The sequence below is a fragment of the Octopus bimaculoides genome, chromosome 8 (genome assembly GCF_046866305.1).
Source record: "Octopus bimaculoides isolate indiv1 chromosome 8, ASM4686630v1, whole genome shotgun sequence".
In the NCBI taxonomy this organism is placed as follows: Eukaryota; Metazoa; Mollusca; class Cephalopoda; order Octopoda; family Octopodidae; genus Octopus; species Octopus bimaculoides.
The window spans coordinates 56,377,217-56,387,216 of record NC_142935.1 but is presented as its reverse complement, the minus strand read 5'-3'; the positions used below and the strand labels follow the sequence as shown (position 1 = coordinate 56,387,216).

Here is a 10,000-nt window from a genome sequence, read left to right as displayed (position 1 = left end):
TGATGATCATCATGTTATCATCATCATCATCATCATCATCATCTTCAGCAGCAGCAGCACAATCATCAGACAGCCCGGCATGCTTCCACATTTCTGCAGATGGACTATGATTTAGGCACATAGGCACAGACGTAGATGTGTAGACAAAAAGTTCACTTTGTAAACTGCGTGATTGCAAGTTCAATCCCACTACGTGGCACCTTGGACAAGGGTCTTCTACAGTAGTTGACAAATAGCTTGTGAAAGGAATCTGGGTGTTGAAAGCTATGCCCTAAACAAATACTGCTAGATATCCAGTCCAACATACTTACATCATCCTCATCATCATCATCATCAGCAGCAGCAGCAGCTGCAGCAGCACCAGTTCAACATCCTGGGTTAGTACATTTTTCATTGACCCTGAAAAGATGAAAAGCAAAGTTGAAACCAACAGGATTTGATCTCATAGAGTAGAGATTTGGCATTTTGCCCAATGCTCTAATGACTGTGCCAGTTTGTTACCTGTATAACTGAATGACTAATTAGATCATTTACCGTTTGTATAACTGTATGACTGTATTAAATGACTTGCCAACAAGCCACAAGGCAAACCTGCAAACATTCTGTTTCTTCTGTTTTATCTCTTCAACTAATATTGATTTCAAATTTTGGTACAAGGCCAGCAATTATAGGAGATGGATAAGTTGATTACATCAACCCCAGTGTTCAACTGGTACTCATTTTATCAACCCTGAAAGGATGAAATGCAAAATTCAACTTTGGTGGAATTTGAACTTAGAATGGCAGACACAATGCTTCTAAGCATTTTGCTCTGCATACTAATGATTCTGTCAACTAATATTCTTTTCTATTCTAGGCACAAGGCCCAGAATTTTGGAGAGGGTCAGTCGATTAGACCAACCCCAGTACAGAACTGGTACTTAATCTATCAATCCCAAAAGGATAAAAGGCAAAGTTGACCTCGGCAGAATTTGAACTCAGAACTTAAAAACAGATGAAATACCACTAAGCATTTCGCCCGGTGTGTTAACGTTTCTGCCAGTTCACTACCTTCTGCCAACTACTATTACATCATGTAGTGACCCAGCAGAATTGTTATCATGCCAGGGAAAATGCCTTGTGATATTTCATCCATCTTTACATTCTGTGTTCCATTTCTGCCAAGGTTGATTTTGCCTTTCATCCTTTCGGTGTTGATAAAATGAGTACCAGTTGAGTACTGGGATCAATATAATCAACTTATGCCCTCCTCGGAAATTGCTGACCTTGAGCCAAAAATAGAAACCGATATTACAACAGCTTCTACCTTGTGCCATCTTAAAGCATGAGCACAATGGATAGTTACCCAGGGTCCCCACAGCTATAAGGGCCAAATTCTGATCTATGTGTATTGTAGTGAGCTGTCAATAGATGAATACTTTAGGGACCAATGCACTGATATGCCTGGTGGCCTAAAATATTGTTAAGAAGGCCCTGCTTCTACCCACTTTATCTTACAGGCTGCATATCATCTCAGCTCAAGCCTTCTTAATACATGTGCCTTCTTTTTTATCACCCCTACTGTATCTTGTCCTTATACACACTCTGCACCTTCTCAGGATGATAGTTTTCTCAATCTCCTTCTCAATCTATGTCTTCTTCAAAGATATCAAGCTACAGAAGCTGAAATTAAACATTAACTACATCAATATCTGCCTAAAAAATGGTTATGGATACTTACCTCAATCTTTTTTGTTAAATAATTTAAAAATATAATTTGAACTCACCTGTTTAAGATTTAAAAATTAGGTTGCATCTGAATTGTTTTGGCTTGACTATACATGTATCTGCATCTATATGCCTATACATTTAGCTGTAGTTTCTGTGTTGATGTTTGACTGAAGAAGACCTCAGGATATATTGTCATGAAAAAAATTTTACATCTATTTTCCATGCTGCATACGTTAGATGGATCTTTTCTAGAGTTATCTCCCTCTAATTTTTATCATGGGTTTTATAACTGGATGCCTCTCCTAACACCATTCATTTTACAAAGTTTACTTGATGCATTTTACCATGGAACCAATATGTAATCTATGAATCTATGTGTATGTGTGTGTATGTGAACAAAATTAAAAGTTCATATTCTTACAGAGATGTCTTTCAAACAAAATTATTTCTGTAAAAATTTCAACTTTTAATTTCCGTTTTTTTTCGTTAAATTCAACTAGCTTTATAATCTAATATTGCATTCTTTAATTGAATACTGGTGTTTTCAATCGGTATATTGTAGGCAAATACATGTGCGAGTATTTATGAGTGTGTATGTGTGTGTGTGTGTGTATGTGTGTGTGTGTATGTGTGTGTGTGTATGTGTGTGTGTGTTTACAAAGTTATCCATGTGTGTTTTCAAATATATGTATATCTGTGTGTATGTGTATGTGTGTGTTTACAAAGTTACCCATATGTGTTTGTATGTGTGTGTGCTTACAAAGTTACCCATATGTTTGTGTGTGTGTGTGTGAGTGTACGTGTATTTACAAAGTTACCCATATGTTTGTGGGGGTGGTGCATACATATCATCATCATTGTTTTATTGTCCACATTTCCATACTTGCATGGGTAGGACAGAGTTTATTAAAGCAGATTTCCTACAGTTGGACTCCCCTCCTGTTACCTGTTTCCAAGCAGGGTAATACTTCCATGGATGAATGCTTTTAAAGAATATTGAAAATGAATTATATTGCTTGTATAACAGTGATCCTCATTCATAACCACCATGTCATGTCAACACAAGGAGACTAAAACACACATGCACACATACACACACATGCACACATACACACACATGTGTATACACACACATGTGTATACACACACATGTATATACACCCACACTCACACACATGATTTCTGCCTGCTAAATCCACTCACAAGGCTTTGGTTGGTCTGGTGCTGTAGTAGGAAAAATTTATCAAATGTGTTATACAGTGGAACTGAACCCAAAACCATGTGATTGGGAAGTAAACTTCTTAACCATACAGCCACACCTGTGCACTGATGATGATGCTGATACTGAGTGGCTGTGTGGTAAGTAGCTTGCTTACCAACCACATGGTTCTGGGTTCAGTCCCACTGCATGGCATGGCACCTTGGGCAAGTGTCTTCTACTATAGCTTTGGGCCGACCAAAGCCTTGTGAATAGATTTGGCAGACGGAATCTGAAAGAAGCCCGTCATATATGTGTGTGTGTCTGTGTCTGTCCCCCCACCTTCACTTGACAACTGATGTTGATGTGTTTACGTCCCCATAACTTAGTGGTTTGGCAACAGGAACCGATAGAATAAGTACTAGGCTTACAAGGAATAAGTCCTGGGGTCGATATGCTCGACTAAAGGCAGTGCTCCAGCATAGCCGCAGTCAAATGACCGAAACAAATAAAAGAATGAAAAAATAGAATATATATATATATATATATATATATATATATATATATATATATATATATACATATATATATATATATATATTGGCATAGCTGTGCGATAATAAGTTTCCTTCCCAACCACATGGTTCCAGGCTCAGTCCCACAGGGTGCAAGCTTGAGCAAATGCCCTCTACTATAGTTTCAGGCAGACCAAAGCCTTGTGAGTGGATTTGATAAACAGAAATTTGCTCTCTCTATGTGTGTGTGTGTGTGTGTGTGTGTGTGTGTGTGTGTGTGTGTCCTCCCTTCACTGAGTGACCATTGGTGTTGGTGTGTTTACCTTACCCTTAACTTAGCAGCTTAGCAAAAGCGGTCAGTAAAATAGGAATCAGGCTTGAAAGATAAATAAATACTGAGGTTGATTTGTTCGTCTACAATTCTTCAAGGTGGTGCCACAGCATGGCTGCACTCTAAAGACTGAAAGAAATAAAATATAAAAGATGTAAATATATATATAAATATATATAAATACATTGTGTAAGATGACACTATAGTTTTTATGCTATATATGTATGTATGTATGTATGTATGTATGTATGTACGTATGTATGTATGTATGTATGTACGTTTTCTTTGGTGTGAAGGAAAGAGTTGTACCATATGATGTTCTTATGATGTTCTTAAAACAATGTCAGCTGTTTTGATGTTCTGGAAAGGAAATGTTGAGAACCGTTGATAGTGCAGGCATACGTGGTCAGAGGAGGTTAGGCATACGATCATGGATGAAGCATCAAAAGACTGGCCAATTCCAAAAGGAGACCACTTTACTAGTTTTGATGTCTTATTGATTTTTGGTTAACGTTCTTGTAACTGTTTCATTAGAGCAATATCAGCTTTGTGTTTTCAGATATGTGCTGCATAGCTATTTTTTACACCATTACTCTTGGTCAGATGTGAACAACAATTTCCAAATAAAACATAACTAGTCCATTCATGTTAGGTAACTTCTACATGATACTATAAGCACAAGACCTGAAATTTAGTGTGGGCTATAGGCTAGGCAAGTACATCAACTCTATTACTCAAATGGTATTTATTTTATTGACCCCAAAAGGGATGAAAGGCAAAGTCAGCCTTAGCAGAATTTGAACTCAGAACGTAAAGACAGACAAAACGCCACTAAGCATTTTGCCTGGCATGCTAATGATTCTGACTGTTTGTCACAGTAATCCTTTTTAGTTTTGGCACAGGCCAGCAATTTTGATAGAGGTGGTAGTTGTTTGCACTGACCCAGTAGTTGACTGGTACTTATTTTACTCACCTTGAAAGGATAAAAGGCAAACTTGGTGGTATTTGAACTCAGAATATATGACCAAAAGAAAAGCTGCTAAGCATTTTGTCCGGCATGTGAATCCTTCTGCCAGCAGACTGATCATAAAATTCTTGTCAAGCAACCAGATATTATGGTTCTGGATAAAGGTAAAAATGAGTGCATTATCATAGATGTGACTATATCTATGAACATGAATGTAGCAGTCAAAGAACAGGAAAAAATAGGTAAATACCAGGAAGCTCCATGTGTCTAACACACATGAGTATACCTACAAAGTCAGAAAACAGCACAGCTCCTATGACTTTCAGAAGCATATTTTCACACTCAAAGTCACTGAAGCATGGAACAAACTACCTGCATCAGCTGTTAGTTGCTGAGACATTGCATCCTTTAAAACCTCCATGCTTCCTGAAATTCACCAACACTACACCTGATATCCCCACCTCCATACACAAGAACACATGTATATCATGACTCTTACGCTATTCACTTTCCTGACTTCTGTACATAATTCTATGTACTATATATGCACCTTTGATGTGTTGTAGTGCACCGGAGAACACAATAATTTCATTATATTTGGCCAGGAAAATACAGCTGTGGAGGATTTCTTCGAAAGTAATCCCAGTTGTTATAGGTGTCCTAGGTACCAACACCAACAGACTAAACAGTTCCCTTATTGAGATTGGTGTAACTACAAGAGTTGCATTAGTTCAGAAATCTACTCTATTGGGAAGAGCAAAGATTGTAAGAAAGGTCCATGCTATCTAAGGAAACTGGTTGTGGCCCAGTATTAAGGACATTAATTCTGAATATAAAACATCCAAGCTCACCATGAATAATAATAATAATAATAATCCTTTCTACTAGAGGCCTATATTATCAACCCTGAAAGGAAGGGTTTCAAATTTTTTGCACAAAACCAGCAATTTTTAGAGGAGGAATAAATCAATTACATCAACCTCAGTATTCAACTGGTACTTATTTTATTGACCCTGAAAAGATGAAAAGCAAAGTCAACCTTGGCAGTATTTGAACTCAGAATGTAAAGAGCTGGAAAAAATGTTGCTAAGCATTTTGTCCAATGCATTAACAGTTCAGCAAACTCATCATAACAATAATATGTCTGTGTGTATATGTATCTACAAATGATTTGTGTATGTATATGCATGTGTATATTCTTGTATGAATATGTTTATGTATGATGTCTTTTTGACAACTTGATTAGTGCCTGTGTCAAGAAAAGCAGATTCATCCGTTCACAAATGGATGCATTTGTATATACAAATGTATGCACACGCACACGTACACACACCCATATACACAGTCGATCATGACTGCGTAAATGTGTGCATAGGTGCACATTCAGAGAGAAAGAGCAGCAAAATGTTACTTAAAGATTTAGGTCATTATAATTATAGAATTATTGTCTTAAGTAAAAGAAAATGTGTTAAAACAAATTATTTTGATGTCCTTTAAGTCACTATACGCATGCTGTGTGTGTGTGTGTGTGTGTGTGTGTGTGTGTGTGTGTGTGTGTGTGTGTGTGTGTGTGTGTGTGTGTGTGTGTGCATGTCTGCCTCTCCGTCTCTGTTTCTTTATCTTCTCTTTCTCTCTCTCTCTCACACACACAGATAGATTAAGAAATAGAAAAACAGAACTTTAACCCTAAAGCATTTAAGCAGGTCATATCTACCAAATTATTCTACCTGTTTTATATTCAAAACAGCCAGATCCAACCCCTCACACCTACCCTACAATGTTCTTCTAGAAATAAACAATCACTTTATCAAAAGCTCAAAGTTATGTGATACTGCATGATTAACGCAAAACAATGTGAATAAATAAGCATTACATTCGACAGAGTAATCTGAATGTGAATGCTAAAGGGTTAAATAGATAAGAAAACCCTTAATCCCAAAAAGATTAAGTTCTTGTTTGAATGTTAATAATAAATATGTTTTTCATAAAGGTATTTCACTTACAATTTTGTAAATATACTTTTAGAAATAAGCAGTGTCTTAGAAAGTACATAGGTTTGTTGTGAATAACCTACTTGACTGTGTATGTTAACTGCTTGTAGTTCTTCGGGCTTAAAGTTAAAAACTTTAGGGCTACTGATAGTTGTATAAATAGATGAATAGACTGATGAATAATAATTAGTACTAGGAGTAATAGATATACAGCTAGACAGTAACAAAAAAGATACATAGACATATAGGCTGGGTTTAATTATGCAGAACTTACACATATGTATATATGTGCATATATATATATATCTGTATATATATATATATATATATATATATGTGCTGTTTCAGTAAGTTGTGTATAGTAATTAGAGCCTAAATAACAAGCAAATAATTGAGTGAATAAATAATGAAAGAAGGTTCCAGAAAACTGGTGACGCCAGAGTAGCAAATGTGGGCAGAAACACACCTCTTGGTCTGCATCAGAGAAAGGAATGCAGTGAAGGTGGAGTAAATGAAGAAGAGGAAGCAGCACATTCCTTCTATTTCGTTTCACTGAGAGAAGGAAAGAAAAAAAATAACACATACACACACACACACACATACTGTTGCTTGTTGTAGTCTGTTTCCCTTATTTTCTCTCTCTTCAAACTTGTTTCTCAACCTCCGGATAACCAGTTATTTCCTTTTCTTTTTTTTTTTAAGATAAGTAATTTTTTGGAAAATTATTGCATTTTTGACATCAAAAAAAATAAAAGAAAGAATCTGTGTGTAAAATAGTTCAGTACTTGTCATTCTTCAAGGGAAGCATCATTGTCTCTTTATGTGTCTTTCTCTGCTACAGTAACAAATGTTGACATCAAACAAAATGGAAATTACCATTCAGGTTAACGGCAAAAAGGTAAGGTTACTGGTTTATTTGAATAACAGTGGTGATGGTGGTGGTGGTGGTGGCGGCTCTACTATTTAATAGCAGTAGTGGTGGCCTTTTGATTTCGGTCTCGGTCTTAGTCAGTCGGCTACCAGTTCTTGACAACCGGTTCTCTTACTTCTGCATTCTGTATTAATTAATTAATCAGCTAATTCTAACATAAATCAATTCACAATATTGCCAGCATAATCTTTACACATTTTATATCCATCATGCTTATATCTCATGATTTTATTTAATGCTTATAAATAGTTTATATTTCATGTATATATATAATGCTTATTAGAGTTTATATTTCATGACTAGATTTAGAGCTTATAAACAATTACATTTCATGGTTATATTTAACGCTTCTAAGAGTTTATATTTCATGGATACATTTAATATTTATTAAGAGTTTATATTTCATGGCTATTTGATGCTTATAAACATGGTTATCTTTCATGGTTATATTTAATGCTTATCAAGAGTTGATATTTCATGCATATTAAATGGGTATCTGTCAGAATCATATTTTTATATTTTAAGTAATATTAATCTTATAAATGATTATTTGTTGGGATTATATTTTTATGCTTTTATGTAATATTAATCTAATGAGTAAATGAAAATACACTGCTGGTAAGTTGAGATTACAACTTGGTTTCAAATCTAGAATGAAGACATTTCATGTCACTTTCACTGCTAAAAATCTCATATTTTGTTTTACACATAAACATGTTTTCAACTTCTCCTTTCAACTAACTCCCTAATGCACACATGGGTAAGTACACATATATGTTTACAAATTTGTATGAATAATAAACATTGACATATGCACATATTCACATTTGAGATGCGTTTGTGTATGTTTATGCATGCATGTGTGTGTGTGTGTGTGTGTGTATATATATATATATATATATATATATATATATATATATATATATACCTACATAAATAAATACATACATACACACACACACACACACACACACACGCACACATATATATATATACCTACATAAATACATATATATACATATATATGTATGCATGATTATACAGACATATATATATATGTATGTATTATATAAATATATATATATATATCATCACCATCGTTTAACGTCTGCCTTCCATGATAGCATGGTATGTATATGTAGGTGTGTGTGTGTGTGTGTGTGTATACACATATACATATACACATACAAACATACATGCATATACATATATACACTCATGCATATATATGTGTGTGTACAAATATATGCATATGGAGCTACAGCAAGGCCACAGTAAAATGACTGAAACAACTGAAAGAATTAAAGAACATATATATGTATGCGTGTGTGTGTGTGTATATATATATATATATATATATATAAATTTATATGTGCGTGTATATATATATATATTTATTTACCTATATATATATATATATATATATATATATATATATATATATATATATATATATATTTGTTTTGCAAGATTTTTGATGTGAAATCGTGTGTATATATATATATATATATATATATATATATATATATATAGGTAAATAAATTTATGTGTGTGTGTATGCTTGTGTCCCAAACAGTTTCCAAACATAAATACTGATAGTATTTCATAAAGAAGAGCAACAATAGGGAATGTAGTCACCTGGGCTGTTGCAGAATTGTGACTGTCACTGCCCATGTCACATCTACCTTAAGCCATCACAAGCATGCAACCTGTGGAAGTGGCAGGAAAGATCTTTATCTTTATTAGAAATATTTGGTGAAGTTCTATAATTTATGTTCAATGTGATAAAACATCAGATATGTACTGGGAACAGAGGTGAGTTCTTGAAAGAAGGGCTCTTGCCCCTAAATAGTTCAGGGGAAGGGCCATTCTTCCAAAAACTCACCTCTGTTCCCTGCACACATCTAATGTTTTATCACATTGAATATAAATTATAGAATTTCCACCAAATATTTCCAATAAAGATAAAGATCTTTCCGGAGTCATATAGACTCATAGAGTCAGTTTCCGGGTTTTCATGGTATATATATTTACTCTCTGGGTGGTACACCAGTCCATTGCAGAATTACAGTAATCGCTCACCATATCACTGTTCACCTATCATAGTTTATACTTTTCTACTCAAGGCACAAGGCCTGAAATTTTGAGGGTGGGGGCCAGTTGATTAGATCAGCCCCAGTACACAACTGGTACTTAATTTGTCGACCCCGAAAGGACGAAAGGCAAAGTCGACTTCAGTGGAATTTGAACTCGGAATGTAAAGACAGACAAAATACCGCCAAGCATTTCGCCCGGCATGCTAACGATTCTGCCAGCTCGCCGTCTTGTGGAAGTATTTTATTGACACAAATATACAT

At 35.0% G+C, this 10,000-nt stretch overlaps 1 protein-coding gene across 2 annotated transcripts in view; it reads left to right on the top strand.

Annotated features, from left to right (window-relative positions):
• LOC106882633 (tensin-3) overlaps window positions 1-10,000 on the top strand; it is a 255,983-nt gene that overhangs the window by 40,733 nt on the left and 205,250 nt on the right. For both annotated transcript variants that reach the window (XM_089356522.1, XM_089356521.1), the window contains exon 2: window positions 7,554-7,610. In XM_089356522.1, the coding sequence (XP_089212648.1) occupies window positions 7,560-7,610 (51 nt within the window). In that variant the 5' untranslated portion in view covers window positions 7,554-7,559. The remainder of the gene's footprint in view (window positions 1-7,553; window positions 7,611-10,000) is intronic.